The following is an 18,551-nucleotide window of genomic DNA, read 5'->3' on the forward strand; positions in this document are numbered from 1 at the left end:
TTAGTAAGAGGTAGAAATGCATACAGATTTGCTAATTATTTTGAGAGAAAATAATGATCATTTTAAAGGCTTCCCAGAACAAAGTCTTGCATTTGTATTTTCTGTGACAAACCACTGAAGCCGCAATTCCAGACTGTATGGTAAATATGCCTCTCAAACTCTATTTTTATCAGATCTTCAATGTTTTATTATACTGTGTATTCCTATAGACTGAATTGTATTCCCCCTCAAATTCATATGTTGAAGGTCTAACCCCCCAATGTGACTACATTTGGAGACAGGGCTTGTCAGGTGATAAAGGTTTAATAAGGTCATTAGGGTAGGGACCTGATCCCATAGGGCTGGGTGCCTCCTCCCTGTGAGAACATAGCAAAAAGACAGCCATCTGTAAGCCAGGAAGAGAGTCATCATCAGAAAGTAAACTGTAGAAATCCTGATCTTGGACTTCCTAGTCTACAGAACTGTGAGAAATAAATTTCTGTTCTCTAAGCCACCCAGTCTATGGTATTTTGTTAAGGCAGCCAAGCAGAGCAAAATACTTACTATATGCAATAACGTAATATTATACTGTTGATATAATACTAAAATTGTTTTTAAGTCATTATAGAGGCATGCTAGGATATGTAAGTCTTTTCTAATCTTCACCGATATAAAAAAAAGGAAAATTAAAAAAATAAAGCTCTCAAGTATATATAGCTATTTTGTTTAAATTAAAGGCTACTCTAAAGTGTATTCAATTTAATGCCTCATTACAAGAAAGATAGGAAAAGAAGAGATCTAAAATACTTCCACTGGTATTAAGTGGCTTACTCAGAGGTCCTGGCTTAAATAGTTCTCTTACCTCCACAGTCATTTCCTTGGATTGCTCCTCCACATGCTGAATGACTTCATAGCGCGTACATCTGTAATAACCTCCCGTGGAAGAACTATGTTTTTTCCATTCTTCTAAGCAAATCCAGCAAAAGTCATACTTACACTTCAAAAAAAAAAAAATATGCATATATCTCCCCATGTTAGTGTGCAAATTATTTTCCAGTTTCTAGTCCATCATTTTGTAGAGATTAAACAATCTTAAAGACACATATTCTTTTTCAGGTTTCCTCTGGAGACCTTATCTGCTCTATGGAAAGATGTGGGGGGTAGTTTAAAATTACTGCTTATAATTATAAACTAAAATGTAAATCATAATATTATGAAGTAATCTTAAGAAACCTTGAAAAACATCAGTAGGATATTTTTTCCAAATAATAACAGATACTGACAAATGTTTCATTTTTCAAGTGCACAGCAATCTAACTTTTGTCTATAAAGCTCCACCAGTGTATTTGAAAACTTCTGGAGACCCTGACAAATTGGTTTTGAAACTGGAAATAAGTTAAGAAGGTCTCCTAAGTAGAACAGCTAAAATAAAACCCATTTCTCATTAAAAAAAAATTATTTCTTAATCACCTTAATTTACAGACAATACCAAAAACATGAGCATTCCAGTATGAAAATGTATCCTATTTTCTTGTAAAAGTTTACGGATTTTGAGTCAGAAAGATCTTCCCATTCTAAATCTATGTCTTCTCCTGGAACTGTTATATTTATTTTATTTTTTAAAAAACATTTAAATCTTTGAGCTGTTCCAAACCAATCTGGGTATTTAGTACGAATTGAATCTTTTTCCCTCACAGATGTCCAGTTGTCTCAATAACATTTATTGAATAGTCCATGTTTCTCTACCAGTTGGAGATACCTCCTTTACCATATACCAAATTCCCATGTATCTGTGTCCATTTTCTGGGCTTTCTATTTTGTTTCACTGATCTGTAGATTCATGTTCCAGCACCATACTATTTTCTTTATTGAGCCTTTATAATATGGCCTATTTGAAAACACTGGTTCTTCCTCACTGCTTTTTCAGAATTTTCTAGCTCTTCTTACTTTGTCTTTCCATACGAATTTTTGCATTAGCTTATCTGGATGCAGAAACAAAACCCGTCAGTATTTTTATTGGAATTGCTCTAAGAATTTTATTATCTTTCCATTTGTTTGTCATCTTCTGTGTCCTACAGATAGGACAGACAGGGGTCTTACCATTTTCTTTATGTAAGTCTTGTATATTTCTTAAATTTCTTTCTAGGTACATAAGGTCTTCTCTTTCAGTATATATTCTAGCTGCATATTGTTGGCACATATGAAGGCTATTACTTTCTGCATATTACTTTTGTACTCTGCTAGTTAACTGAATTTTTATTGTTTATAGTAGTTTTTCAGTTGATTCTTGTGGTTTTTCTAGGTATAGAATCATGCTGTCTGTAAAACATGACAATTTCACTTCTTCATTTCTAATTTTTACACTTCAAATTTCTTTTTATGGTCTGGAATCTCCAGTTCAATGTTAATAATATTTGTGATGGAGAACAGCTTTATCTCATTCTTAATTTTAGTGAGAGTGCTCTAGTTTCTCCACTAAAAATCATGTTAACTTTTGGACTAAGTAGATTTATTTTTATCATACTAAAAGGAAGATCCTATCTATTTCTATTTCTTTGTGTGTCTTATAAAGAAACGCTGTTGAGTTTTTGTCAAATGCCTTTTTAGCATCTACAGAAAGTTTATATGGTTTTTCTCATGGTATCTACTAATAAGATGAGGTATAGCAATAACTTTAAAAATATCAAACCATTCCTATTTTCCTAAAATAAACCCTACATGGTCAGTTACTGTTCTAATGCAGTCTGTTGGATTATAGTTGCTAGTATCTGTGGGATTCCTCCCTTTAATATCCTACTTAGGATTTATGTATTATTATTCATATATAAGATGGACCTATTTATTTTTATAATCTTGTCAAATGCTGGCATCAAAGTTCTACTCAGTTTATAATAATTCAAAAGGTTTCATTCCCACCCCCTTTTTAAAAATACCAGAAACAGTTTAAATCACATTGGAATTACCTGTTCTTCAAAGCTTTAATAAAATTCTATTGTGAAACTGTCAGGGCCTATTGCTTTAAAGCAGAGATCACTGGAAAACTCTTCTATGGAGAATGGTTTGTTTGGATATTTCTTCTAGGGTTAGTTTTAATAAATTTTATTTTGGAAAATCAATCCATTTCAAATCCAAGTTCAAATTTATCTGCAAGAGTTGAGCAAAGTTATCTCTTATTATTATTTTAGTTTGCTTTGTTTATTAATTAGTCCCCATAGTTCTTATATTGTGTATCTGAAACTCCCTCATCCCCACTTTTTTCTTACGCAAGCTTTGCGGTTTATCTTATTTTTCTCTTCAGAAAACCATTTTTTGGATTTATTTATTAGTTGTATTTTTTTCAGTTTTTAACTCACTGATTTCTGCTTTTAAAACAAATTCTTCTTCCTTATTTTGGGAATTGTTTTTTCTAATTTCTTGAGTCATATCCTTAATTCATTATTTTGTATTGTTTTAAAGGGATAAGGCTATGCACATTTCCAAATTGCTTTAAATATAGGCCTCAGGTTCTGAAAAAGTAGTATTTTCATTTTCCTAGTTTTCTAGAAATTCTTTAATTTCCATTTTAATTCTTTTTTTTCACTCAAGAGTTGAGAGATTTAAAATTTCCAAATGAAAAGGCCTTTTGTAACTTTATTATTCATTTCTTTATTCCATTATGATCAGAGAATGTTGACTTTTCTTTTTCTGGATTATTATTTTTCTTTGACGATCAATGGTTGATTGTTTTGGTGAACGTTCCATGGGTATTTGAAAAAATGGACTAACTCCAGAATCTGAATATGTAGCAATCAGATATACGTTAGTCATTAAGTCAAATCCTATCTTCACTAATTTTTTGCTACCTGGTATCTCATGGACAGAGGGTTGAATTACAAGTCTCTGTCCTCATCTAGCCTTTCACAAACATGAACTTAGACAATAAACTGTGGACTTGTTTCAAGACTCTGATAGTATGCAAGTATTTTTGCTATCTGGTAAAAGCAATCTTTGTGCCTGATTTGATGCAAGTACCCTTTAGTACAGCTCCATGGAGCTCTCAAAATTAGTGGCAAAACTTTCTATAAAACAGACAAATTTTAAACTCTATGATAAGAAAAAGAATATAGAACTTAAATAATTTTTATTGTTTAGTTGCAGCATACAGTTTTACAAAGAGTCAGATCAATAAAATTACTGTAAGTGATTTAAAATGCAAAATTTATGTAGTCTCCTGAAAATTATCCAAAGGGAAATGAATAGTTTTTTAAAAATAAGTGAACTTATTTTTATAGGGCAAAATCTGTCATTCTTCTAAAATGTTTAACAGAGGGGTGGGAAGGGACAGATTGGGATTTCAAAATGTAGAATAGATAAACAAGATTATACTGTATAGCACAGAGAAATATATACAAGATCCTGGGGTAGCTCACAGCAAAAAAAAAAAAAAAGTGACAATGAATATATGTATGTTTATGTAGAACTGAAAAATTGTGCTCTACACTGGAATTTGGTACAACATTGTAAAATGACTATAACTCAATAAAAAAAGTTAAAAAAAAAAAGAAAAAAAAAGTTAAACAATTTGATTCCAGAGAGTAAATACTGAGTCACAAAACTGAGGCATTAATAAAGGTATCTTATGATTTAGTCATTATGTTAAAGCATGGATTACACATGACCTGTTGTTCCATCTTGACATTAAAAAAAAACTCTGAAATGCATAAAAATGTTCACTTTCTAAATGTCCTACCTTACAGCATAAGAATTACCTGTCAAGTTTCCTTTGTTCAATGCAAATACTTCAGATGATATATTAAATAAAACTACTCCACTTAAGTAGTATGTAAGTAAATGTTTTTAAAAATGCAACACAATCTTAAGCAAAATTTGTTTACGATAAATTACCTGATATCATTAGCCTGATTAATTCATGAAAATATTTATTTATTCAATGCACATTTATCAACTACTTACTGCTGGGAAGTGCTATGACATAAATAAAGATAATGTTGGATCCTGCCTCTTTGTTAGTAGCCCAATTTTATGGTCAATCTATATTTCCTTTCCACATCTATGTAGTTTATATCATATCATTCAAGAAAAAAACTAATACGGATATTGGAGATAGGACTGCAAATAAGTGAAATAAGTTTGGCCCAATCAGCTGACCTAATAAGCATTTTTGAACATTTTACTCAGAACATCATACTAAGTTTTTTCCTTAGGAAATCATTATCACTGTCTTACCAAGACCATTCAAGTTAATTTATTAAAATATAAAATCATCTGGTAACTATTACCACTTTTGAAGTAATAATAATAAAGATCATTAGCTTCAAAGTTAAAAATTAAGAAGTACTTAAAGAGAAGGTATTGATGTATTTTATTGAAGTCTTTTTAAAAAAAATTTAAGTTATTTTTTGCTATCATCAAACATGGAGGTGCTAGGAGTTGAACCTGGGGCCTTATGCATGGGAAACATGCGCTTTACCACGGAGCTACACCCACTCCTGAAGTCTTCTTAACTATGTGGGTTTCTTGCACATCCTAAATTATAAAAACTATACTGTTCTTCTCTTAATAATTTTAAATAATTACTTTTATATACATGGTATCTCCAAGGAAAAGGAAAAAATTGAGGTATTATTATAATTTTAAAACAAAAATGTTCATAAATAAAGACATGGATTAATAAAATTCTAGAATATTTGTTTTAAATATGGTAGTTTCTTTCTATGCAACTAAGTCAGGGGGTAGCCTTCTAACAGTAATTATTTATATTAATTTATAGCCAAGTGGTATTTCATTTTTAAAATAGTAATGAGTTACTTATTTAATTGATGCTAAAGTCTGCCCACTGCTTTGGGAACCTTTATTATATATTCTCCTATATATAGACACTAGGATTTAAATTTGGAATTTGGGGAATGTTTGGGCCCTGACTTGGACCTTGAGTCTAAGCTGCTTAAAACCAGCTTTGCAAGAGACTGACATGAGGTAGTACTTCATCATTTTATGTTATTATTATTAATGTATACACAACACTCTCTCAGGATCCTCACTGGAGGAGTGGGTGACTGGGAGGGAAGGACTCAGGCAGCCATCTCTAATTTGGCCAAATATCACTGAATCCTTACCTTTATTTTTAACATTCACCATGAATATAAAATTTAGTAATACAAGTCAACATTTCTGTCATTTAACAAAGAATGCAGAATATAATCTCCTAGAATCTATCTGAAAGCCAACAAGATTTTTACACTTACAGTATTTTTTTCTTTGGATTCATAATCAAATTAAGATTCTAGTCACAAAGCACATACAATCCTCTTTAACTTACCTTAGCACACTGCATATGATTGCAGCCCTCATTCTTCTGTATCGGAGACTTACAGTTAGCACAGGGCTTGGAGTTAGTTAACAACCAGAGACAATTGGCAGCATCCTCATAAGCTTCACTAACTCCCACAACTTTGAGATATTAAGCACAAATACAAAAACAAAGGATTTAGTGCACAACTTCTGGAGGGGAAACCCAAAGTTTTCTTTGCAGGTTGCCTCTCATTTTAAAATACGTATTTGTTTTCTTATTAGAGTCTATGGCAAAGCTTTTAAGCTGCTTCACTCTGAATAGGATAATTACAGGATAAGGAGCTGTACTCCAAAAGCTCTGTTTATGAAACCTGTTGTAAAGGAGATTTCTCTCTAAAGTTGTATCCAAATACACTGAGGAAGAAAAAAAACCCGAAGTTAAAAAAAAAGGCAGTATGTTATTATTTGTTTAAAACTATTATCACATCAAAGAAAATTATAGAAAGAATGGGTACTTTAGACAGTAATTTCTTAATTAGGCCAGTTGCAAACATAATTACCAGAAATTCTTCATCATAGTAAAAGACATGAAAATCACATTGAAATATCAACATCTTTTTTAGCCATGATTATTTAAAATAAACTAAAAATAAATCCAATGTGACATGTCTTAAACTAAATTCATCATTTTCCCCAAACCTGCTCCATTCTCTATGCCCTGTCCTGGTAAATGACATCATCTACCCAGGGTCAGTCCAGGAAGAGCATGATCTTGAACACCTTCCCCTTTCCCTCACCTACTGTGTCCCCTTGATTCTATCTCTTTCCCTTCCACTTTGTCTCCTCTCCATTTCCACTTCTTATTGCTTTAGCTAGGGTCCTCCATACGTTTTGACAATTAAAACACAGAAACCAACCTATCTCCCCAGCTCCCTCTTCACCCACAACCCACACTATACTGCTTGTACAGTTATCTTTGAAAAAATACAAATTTTATATCTTTTAGTTACTCCCCACTGACTACAAGATAAAATCAAATTGCTTTAGCAAAGAATACAAAGCCCTTCATGATTTGGCCACTGTCTACCTGGCAAGCTTTTTCCACCCTTTAACCCCACACCAACCTTATACTTTTCATCATCTTAAATTCTGTTTATTCTAACTTGAGATCTGCAATCTTAAGAAATGTTGGGGTTTTTAAAGAGTATAAATTTTATCCTTTATATTCTCCAATTCCACCCCCCTACTCCCACCCCGCACTCTGCCGTGGAGAGATTTAGGGGATGCAGAAACTGGTAGATACATAATTAAAAAATTTTTTTTTCCTGCAAGAATGTCAGTAATCAAGTTTGTTTTGGTTTCTAGCTTCTAATACTCAAGGAAGCTCTATCTTCTCTTTACGGAAAGGGATGTCTGAAAATAACTTTGGAATCATTGAAAGTGGTCTATCCAGTTGAGACCCTGATTACATGCAGACATTCTTGGAAGGGTAGGGTTAGGGGTTAGCTCTATTGTTGAAAGCAGGGGAGAAATCACAAACTCTGAGTTTTAAAGTTCAAAAAAAGCAGTTACTCAGCCCCCGGATTTAAATCTCTGGAGAGGGCAGGGGACAAAGGTTGGGCTGACTGCCCCTGGGAAGTCGTCTGCTTATGAACTGGCAGAACTAAGCACCAGCAGCAGCCCTCTGACAGAGACTAGTAGTGGAGGAGTTGGGGGGAGGGGAGGGTTGTCTTGCCACAAGGAACCCTGGGTGCCAATCTACTTAAGTTTCTGTCAACAACAGAATAGCAGCTACTGCTGGACTGTAAAGCACTGGTTTTCAATTACACATGGCAAAGAGAAACAACAGTTAACTAGTTAATAGTTAAAACCTAATCACTAAGTACAACATCTAATTTTTGTTTAAAAGTAGTAGCCTTTTTCTTCCCTTCAGCATTGACATTATTTTTAGCTCAGAGGCTCCAACATATTCTTATGATCTTTATTGTCCATTGTTATAAAAAATAAAGCACAAAGCCATTAAAACAAAGCTGCTGTGTGGCCTGCAACATAACAGTTTTTTCCCTCCTACCCTTGGGAGAGAACGCTAGTTTCAAACTGCATTCTAGAGGATTACATGAAGTAAATCATGTTCAGGAAATAACTATTATTACAACAAAAATCTGTGCTGGAAAAAAATGCCTTCACTACCAGTGCTCTGGACACGCTCATTTCATACGTCTGCCCTTTGTACACACGCTTCTAAATACCCGCAATACCCGACCTCCCTTCAGTCCACCTGGTGAGTCTTCTTCCCTTCACTTCAGTTACATGTCTACTATATCTTGATCTTCTTGCCTTAATAATCTACTGTGCTTAGGCCTCTTTGTAAGAAAAATTAATTTCATTTAATCAAGTATTACAGATAACAGTCTAAAGTCTATTATTAGAATCAACATGTATGGAAGTGAAAACAAAGTTGCTTTTAAAGACTGAATTCTTAAAGACCATTTGAATTGCATTCAATAATCATCACTGAGTATGTACTATGAAAAAATTGGTCTGAAAATTTTATAAATTATCATTTCACAGAAAATATAATCATTCCTGCTTTGTGCTCTGATTAGCTATCACAGAGGCAGTTTCAGTACTGAAAAACTGTATTTGAATCTTTATATGGGATTAATTCTTTGAGCTGAGCTCAGTATATTTTCTAATATTATTCACATTAATTAGATTTTGTCACTCCTTTTAAGTCTAATAAGTTAAAGAATTTGGAAAACTAGAGATAAGGGAGAAAATGATCTCATGAATCTATAAATACAGTTGAAAATTCTTATGCCAAAGATATATGACCATGATTCAAATTAACATGTAAACTCAATACAGCATTCAATTACAGTTTTCTTTTTTGGAGTATTTATTTTTACATATTTAATGACATTCTATTTAAATATTATAGTTGGCCTATTATTGTTTGCTTTAAGTGTCACCCTAAATTTCATAAATTTAAGTGGTCATTAACAGTCTACTGGTGAGTCACTACCGCCTTTCACTGTGGTGGATATACATCAGTACAGTGAGAAAATGCCTAGGTTTTTCTCAGCAATGGGAATTTTCTCTGTAGTCTTGGCTTTGGCTCCTTCTGTGATAGACCTGGGTCTCTTGCTTCAAATTTTCTAAAGTTCCTCCAAGTTTCTGAATTAAAACCCCATTTGAAATTCTTTGATGATGACTTTCAGTTTTTAATTTGAGGTCTCCCTATCTCTGGCCACCAGAAGTAACCACATATACTCTATGTACAGCATTTTCTAGTTCTATTTCTCTTCTCTCATTATCAGGATCATCATCATGTGCAAGGATATTCTGTCACAGTCCCACCAACAATCTCTACTTACTAGCCAGGTCATTCCCCCTTTCTTTCTCTAATAAAAACCTATTTTTGGGTATGGAATGATTGATGCACTTTTACATTGCTAAAGGATAACTAAAAATAGTTACCCATTTCAAAATACTTGTTTTATTCAAATCAGACACTTCTGGCCATTTTCTAGTCAAGAATTAAATAATTTCTTGTACTAACTACTTCCTGTGGTGCATTAATTCTTTTAGGCAACTGATAAGTACACTAGATTTACAAGTTACCAAAATGAAAAGTTATCTTCTTACCTCTCCTGTATAATACCTCTCCTCTCCTATCTGTATTGCCTCTGTCTTGTTCAAGCCCTTATGTCCGCTTACCTGGACATTCTGAGGTTGTCTCAGAAAAAGTATTCTTATCTAGTATCTCAATAGTCCCTAATTCATCATCCACACTTCCACCTGAGTGATCTTTCTAAATAAGCATCTTCAGTTATCACTTTCCTAAGCAAAACTCTTCTGGTGTCTCAGGATAAAGTCATATCTTTCAGCATTACATATGACCCTGTGCGTGATCTGGACTTCAGCCTGTGCAGTCTCATCTCTTACTGCACCTCTGCACTAGCTGTACTGAATTATTTGCAATCCTTGAATATGCTGTGATATTTTATAGCCCTACTTCATTCTAAGCCTAGAATGCCTTCCTATTCTGGTCTGTGTAAAGAATATCTACCAGCTGTCAAGACGTGACTTATGCATCAGTTAAGCTTCCCCTAACTCTCCTAGAGATAACTGATCTCTTTTGTCCCTCCCTTCCCTCACAATGCACCAGAGGTATACTGTTCTCTCACAGCACTTACAATACTTATTTTTCTGAGTTTTGTATATGGTTGTCTCCATCTCTAAAATACAAATTTCAAGAGCATAGAAGGCATCTTATTTCTGTATTCTACCATTAAACAGCACACAATAAATGTTAAAGACATAATGAAGATGCTATTTAAAAGCAACAAGTTACTCCTAAGTCTTCTCAGCATCTGTTCTGAGCTGTAGACAAGCACATTTAAAATCCACTGGACATCTCCACATATATGTCCTGCAAGTGCCTCAAGTGCAAAATGCCCACAACAAAACTCATTATTTTCCTCTGAAAGTTATTCCTTTATCTGAATTTCCTAAGTTAACCAATGACATCATAATCCATCCTTGGACCCAAACTAAAAATTCACCTTCCTACTTCTGGTCTCTCTCCTTCAGTTTACCCTTCCTAATTATCAGTTATCTTGATAAAAATATCTCTAATAATGCCACTCTACTAAAAATGCATTCTATGGCTTATTCTGTTAACAGGATAAATTCAGACAATGTGGCAAGAACTTCCACTATCTGGCAACACCCACCTTTCCAGCCTCATCTGCAAACTTCTCTCGTGGACCTTAATTTTAAATTCCATGGAAATTAATGAAGAACTACAGGTAGGTGGGCAATAGCAAGCCATCTCTAATAGAAATATAGATACTTCTAGGTGTCAGAAGCAGGAAAAGAAAGCAAAATCCAATTATCTTGCCATGTTTAAAGGTGTTACAGGGCAATGGTATTAATCTCTTTATGGAACTCACACACATAGACATAGCTATACACAGCAGGAGAACAGGGGAAGTGGGTGGGTATCCAGAGAGCAAAGGCAAGCTCTATCCGGTATTCAAGAGAGAGACACAATGAACCTGGGGAACAAGAACAATCTATACAAATCTTCCTGATTTGGGAAGCAGTTATTTAAAAAATATTTGTTGACTGAATGAAGAATGTATAGGACAGAAATGCTTACTCAGACCTCACTATAAAATATCCTAAGATTATCCATTTCCCTCTACACCTGTTTAAAGGACACAAATCTTCTCATCATGTGAAAGGGATCACCCTCATTGTCAATTAATAAACCGGTATTCTAGTTTACATAGTGGTCTCTTATCCATGGATCTGAATAACCCTGAGTCAGCACACAAAGTGAATCTCGTGAATATAAAATGCTGAGAACCAGCTCCTGGGCAATGGTGTGTTGCCCGATAGAATGCAAGCCTATATAGTCTCATGGCTGCCAGCCAGTCTCTCCCAGTGTCACTTCAACTGCTGATAATACCTACCACACCTCTGCCTCTGCAGGTATGCTAAAACCCAATTCATATCTCGTTGCTGTCAGATTTCTTGATGTTCTCTGCCTCCAACCTTAGTTAGTCGTTGCTGTTTTTGTACTCTTGTCTTTATCCAACTACATTAGTCACCACATGATATTGTAATTATCTGACTGCTTCCCTTCTAGACTCTGTACTCTTTGAAGGCTGGCATCATCTTCTTATGTGCTTTGCTCATAATAAGTAGATGAACTGTGTGAATTCTTAATCCTGGTTTGCAACACCTCAAACTAACCCCATTATTTAAAAACTTAAAAAACACCAAATTAATTTTCATTTCTATTAATATGAAAGAAAATTGTCATAAAACACTTCAGGGGATGAGAAATTACTGCAAAGCAGATATATTTACTTGTTAAATATGGAAATTGCTATCAGGAAGGCTAATTAAAACCCACTCTGTTTGTCTTGTGTCACTCAATCCAATCCATTAGTTTTCTCATCTGTACAATGGGGTAACTAACATCAATCTTACAGTATTTCTGTGAGAATTAAGAGATAATATATTTACGGACATCTCAGTAAAAATTAGTTATAGACATGGCATTTAATGTAAGTAAATCCACAGAACCACATATTAGCAAGAAATTAACTTGCCTTATCCTCCACTGGAAGCTTTGAGGGAAATAATAAACTTCCTCTCAGTACAGATCATATATTTCTTCTCATAAAGTACAGAAAAGCTAGTGAGCCCACATCAGATAAAAGGAAAGGGCTGTAGGGGGTGAACTTAAACGGACCCCTGTTTACCCTCCCTATCTTAGGCTGGAAAATAAGTCCATCAGAAACACGGAACCTGTCTGTGTTTTCCCCATTGTGATCTCGAAAAGGATGTTGGTTAGCAGATGATGTTAAAAAGGAGAGTTCTAGCATTAACAAACCTGAAACCTTTAAAAATGAAGACTCTAAGAAATAGGATGACATTATCTTTTGAAAGCTATTAGAAAATATATAGCTATCTAAAATTCCTCTTACGTTCTTCTGGTTTCATTTCAGTTATTTTTTGTAGCCAATTTTTCCATGTTTGGCAGTCACAAGGCTCATGTGCTTCACCAAGGCACTCCCTAAAGAGGAAAACACAGAAAAGGCAATTAAAAAATATCCTGCATCAATATCAATATAAAAGAATAGATGGGAAGTACTATTTCAATTGTAAAGTTGAGAAAACAGGCACAGTGACTACTGAGAGATGAAGCATTTCAATAGAGGAATTGGAAACATGATTCCCAAACTTGATAAAACTAAGCCAGATTTTTCCTTAGTACGTTTATTTACACATTTTAAAAAGTTCAAAATAGATTTATCTAATATTTATAATTTAGTCTCTCATAACTTAAGAGCTGTAAAATATTTTTATCAGTTAGGTTCTATCTCACTAAGACTTTAAATTCTTGCAGTTCAAAGTGTGTTCCTCTGGCTAGCAGCACTGCATTACTTAGGAGCATGTTAAACACGCAGAAGAGCAGGTTCCATGAGACCTTCTAATTAGAATCTGCATTCTATCAAAACCACATGATTTTTCTGCATTTTAAAGTTTGAGAAGTACTATTTTATATCACATTCCTGTCATTACTTTTACCTCTGAATCCCCAAGTAACAGCAAGGGCAATCCAATTTACTTTTGAGTTTGATGGATCCTAATTTTCTGTTTTATTGAAATTTGGAAAATTTTGATTTAAATAATTAAAATCATATCAATTTATCATTTGTAACTTAATTATATACCTTTCTATAGGTATATAAAAGTCAAACATTAAAAATGACTGAGAGCCTTTACGAACTGTTTGTTTTAATTCAATGTATTATATTCTGTAGTACAAAGCTAATCACTCTAGTTAATAACAAAATATCATTTTAGGTGAAGAAAAACCAGTCTATAGGTGTCATCATCATCACCACTAGTGTCATTTTAAACAAAGATCTTATTTGCAAAGTTTAAGTTTGTTAGAGACATGCTGACTGACAGTCTTACAAACTATGAAGTAACACATTTCACTATATTAAGAATGTATCAATTCTATTTGACACCCATTAGGATAGCTACTATTTTTTTTAAAAACAACAGAAAATAAGTGTTGGTAGGGTGTGGAAAAACTGGAACCCTTGTTCATTGCTGGTAGGAATATAAAATGATGCAGCTGTTATGAAAAACACTTTGGTGGTTCCTCAAATAGTCTCAACAGAATTAAAAGCAAGGACTCAAACTTTTATGCCAATGTCCCTAACAGCATTATTCACAATAGCCCGAAGATGGGAACAACCCAAGTGTTCACTGACATATGAATGTATAAACAAAATGTAGTATAAACACACAATGGAATATTAGCCACAAAAAGGAATGAACTTCTGATGCATGCTACAACATGTGTGAATGTCTTCAGACATTATGCTAAGTGAAATAAGCCAGACACAATGAAACAAATATTGTATGACTCCACTTATATTAAATATCTAGAATAGGGAAATTCATAGAGACAGAAAAGTTGAATGGTAGTTAACCAGCAGCTGGAGTTGGGGAGGGAATATGGGGAGTTACTGCTTAACAGTTACAGAGTTTTTGTTTGGGATAATAAAACTGCTCTAAAATGGTAAGGGTAATGGTTGTACAACACTGTGGATGTACTTAATGCCACCATATTGTATACTTAAAAAACCACTAAGTAATTTGAAAGAATAATTTAATTATCTTAAATTTCTGACTTATTACCAAATCTGGCATTAGGGAAATCTTTTCCATACTTTGGTTTTACATAGCTCCTAAACAACTTAATGATAATTTAACAGTCATTAAAAAAATACTGGGTTGATTAAAAGTGGAAGTAGATATATCACCTTAGTAGATATTAAAATCAACTCTGCTTTCCAAAAGCGTGATATCTGGATAACTGTTAATTTTAATTAGGTACATATAGTAGCATATACTAGAGTAAGAAATATGCCACAGGCCTAAGAACAGCGTTTCCATGTGGTACTTGAGAACACATGTGGGAATACAGAACTTACATTTCTTATGACTTATTAAAAAACCAAAGTGCAGACTATTTACATACCTGTAATATCTAGAACAAAACAAATGATGTCAACAACATAAGTTATTTCTGTTATGTTTAAGTCCCTCCTTACCCCCCATCTCCCAACTGGAGATTAAACAGCATATTCAATACTTTTTTTGTAGTAGATTCAATCGGTATGACTGACTCTGCTGTCAGAACATTTTCTGAGAGAAAAAAGAAAATAATCATGTGGGGGAGAAAGCTATTTGTTTTCAAGTAGAGTCTGAAAAAATTAATGTCATCTCTTCAAAAGGCCATAACTACTTATGAGTGTGCTTGCTTCTCTGAGGCTGAGTTGCATTAGACAGCAACAGAAGATTTTCTTTTCCAGAACCTCACAGGAGGATGCAGGTGCTTCCCCAAAGTGCTAAGCTAATCAGTGGGATCACTTCTGAGTGTTATAACTGGTTGGCACAGTTTTTACTAGCTTCCAATGCAATTCTAAGAATGAGCATAAAAAGGAGAAGTTTGTAAGTAACAGAGAAGCTAGTGCAAAAACTGTAAATTAGAAGGAGAGCTAGAGGTTGCCATTTAATACCATTAAGTATCTTTGAAAACTAAGGCATCAGAGAAAATAAGCCTGACCTTTTCCAAAGTACAGTAATAACAATGCAACCAAATATAATAGGCGATTGATAATCTGGATTATGCAACGTGTGGGAACAGAGATTGTTCTGATAGAAACAATGGAAGATTCTAGAATGTTTTGCAGATACTGGAAAGCTAAATTCCTGAAGAAAGTTTTAACCAAGACACCAATGACTGAGGCAAGTATTCTGACAGATAAATTGTAATTAATTATACAGGCTAGTGTGAGAAAGCATTCTAGGTTCAGTTATTACGGGCACAGAACCTGTTGGTGAACAAGTTACAATAGAAAGGGCTATCCTGTGGTGGCAGACATCTCTTAGGGATGGCTCTCAACTGATTCTGTCACATGCAGTTCTTAAAAAGAAAAAATTACATTAGTTCTGTGGTTTCTGCAATCATCTTTAAAGAACATTTGAGCTTTTGAAGGAAAGAAAGATGCAAACCCATGATCACATGCCTTTATTTTATAATGATCTCTCTTGCAAAGCTTCCTTTTGCATGAAGCAGATTTTCCTTCTCTTTGAAACCCTAGATAAAGGCAGCAGGATTCTACTTAGAACTTCTCTTTTTCTTAGAATTTTTGACGAGGCAAAGCTTTGATACTATATGAGTAACAGTAGGGAGCCATGTAAAAACAGAGATTGCAAATTAATGCCTAGAGAGGTGAAGCAGTCAATGTAAAAATCCTAGAATATACATATATCATATACCTACATATAGCAATCCAATAGCTTAACAAATTTCAAAACTGAAAGGTAACAAGGTTAAGTCCTGACTTGCTATGCCACAAAATGATTCTATTTGCTAAGTTCTCTACTATCCTTATGAATAGGAGGAGTAAATAATTACCAAATCTGATGTTAAATCTGTGTGGCTATCCACAGATCCCCTAAACTGGGATAAAATTCAAAGTAGAGCCTGTGATTTTGGCATACAGTCTCCAATGGATATTCACTATGATCAGCCTGGTATTTTGGGGTGTGAGAAAGAGTAAGCTGATATATTTCTCCAAACATTGGTCTAGAAATACATAGTTTATAGCATCATATATGTTTATAGACATATATAGATTTTAGAATCTAACCTATCTTGGGCAGGTTTCCCCATTACTGTCCGCATTTTCAGTCAAACCAAACTTATTACTTGCAGCATACAAAGAGTAGTGGGGAAGAATACGTAAGAATAAGTAAAAGGTTACCTATAGTAAAAACTAGTAACAGCTAGACCATAGAAACCACAGTGTTTAAGAAGACAATGCCAATCACAGATTTTTCTTTTCTTTTCAAAGCTTTATTACCCTCTGATCTCAGCAAATGTTTTCTTCTTCTAAACATTTTACTAATCTGTTTTCCACTTTTGCAGCCTCTTTGCCAATCCTCTTAATCAGCTTTTTTTCATCCAGGGATGCTTACATGAACCACAGAGCTCAGAAAATGATTTATGGGATAACTGTCCTCAATTTTCCAAAGGATAGTACATAATTAGTATTATTCTAGATGCACAGGATATATAAAATGGAGTGCTTTAGGGCACCAGAGCTTAAGTTTCTCAAGAAACTAACTCCAAAGAGGAAGTTCCTTTATTTTCTTATTTTAATATTCTGACTTTGCAATAAAGCAGATTCATATTCATCTAAGAATAATTTATATACTAACAATTAAAGTTATATGTATTTAATTCTCATTTTTGTAGCTGGATCCTTATTTCTTCTGGTGGGGTAGAAAGGTGGCACTAGGAATCAATCATCAAATAGTAAAACACATAAAAATAAAATTAGGACTGTGTATTCTAAATGTTTTGAAAAATTACCTTAAGGCATGTGAATATAATCTATTATTCAGTATTTTGTTGCTATTTTACTTGCTGAATCTGATTTAGCCATGAAAATAATAAACATGGTTTTCCTTTCATTAATCACTATATTCAAGCACCTAGCACAGAAACCTAGCGAACTTTTTCTGCCATGAGCCAGACAGTTAAATATTTTGGGTGTTGCAGGCCATATGGTCACTGTCACAACTACTCAATGCTGTTATAGCTTGAAAGCAGCCATACACAATCAAAAAACAGACTGACATGAGTGAGTGTGGCTGTGTTCTAATAAAACTTTATTTAAAAAAAATTGGTGCAGATAGTAGTTTGCTGACACCTGATCTAGAATTCAGTGCTATATATATTTGGTAGTTCAAGAAGTATTTTTAGCTAATGATAATGATCATAAGGTTAAGAAACAGACTGTTCAGAGAATGGGTATTTCCATAACTATGCCTTTTACTATCTAGCAGTGTTACAGTCTTATGTTGGTTTCTGGTAAGTATAGAAGATCAGCATTTCATATCGATCTAAAGTGTATCCCTGCATATGTGATAAATCTGGAAATGAACAAAAACCAGAACAAATGCTATTTCTTCTTTTGGTCATTTAATTAACTAAAAACAGTTAATTATAACTGAATCTATTCTGAATAAAGCAGAATGCTGATGTCAGAGAAAAATGCAGTCAAATGACTATACACAGTTACATGGCCTATCCATTACTGATTTATCATCAGTTGATACTGAGTATTTATTCAGCACTAGAAATTAAATAAAACACAAGACACACAAAATTGGTTCCTACCTAGGACTATGTGTTAAAAATCACCTAAGGTTTTTTTTTTTTTTTGGAGCTCCACTCCAAAATCCACTAAATCAAAATCTCTCTTGTTGGAGTCTAGGATGAAAATTTGGAAGAAGCTGTCTTAATACTAAATTCTAGGCATCCCTGGTTAAGAATCACTGCTAGAAATGTTTATTTTAAGAAAAAAATGTTAAACTCTAAACATTTTCTAATCTATCGTTAGTAATATGGTATTGAGGTTAAGAACATGAGCTCTAAAACCAAACAAGGCTGGGCTCTAATCCCATTTCTGCCATTTCCCAGTTGCATAACCCTGGACAACTTCTCTGTGCCTAAACGTCCTTCTGTAAAATGGGTATAATAGCACTCCATTCATAGCACTGTCAGGAAAATTCAGTACATGAAAATATTTGGCACAGTGAGGGGCACACATCAAGTACACAATAAACTATTACCACTCATTATACATTTTTTTAAAGAATAAGAA

The 18,551-nt window shown here is 33.8% G+C and overlaps 1 protein-coding gene across 6 annotated transcripts in view; it reads right to left on the minus strand.

The window, feature by feature from the left end:
• Positions 1–18,551, minus strand: part of ANKIB1 (ankyrin repeat and IBR domain containing 1) — a 205,346-nt gene that overhangs the window by 18,478 nt on the left and 168,317 nt on the right. For all 6 annotated transcript variants that reach the window (XM_032484014.1, XM_014553304.2, XM_006177778.3 and 3 more), the window contains 3 exons: positions 12,777–12,865; positions 6,299–6,429; positions 842–976 (listed from right to left, as the gene is read on the minus strand). In XM_032484014.1, coding sequence (XP_032339905.1) covers positions 842–976; positions 6,299–6,429; positions 12,777–12,865 — 355 coding nt within the window. The remainder of the gene's footprint in view (positions 1–841; positions 977–6,298; positions 6,430–12,776; positions 12,866–18,551) is intronic.

Source organism: Camelus ferus, chromosome 7 (genome assembly GCF_009834535.1).
Source record: "Camelus ferus isolate YT-003-E chromosome 7, BCGSAC_Cfer_1.0, whole genome shotgun sequence".
Lineage (NCBI taxonomy): Eukaryota > Metazoa > Chordata > Mammalia > Artiodactyla > Camelidae > Camelus > Camelus ferus.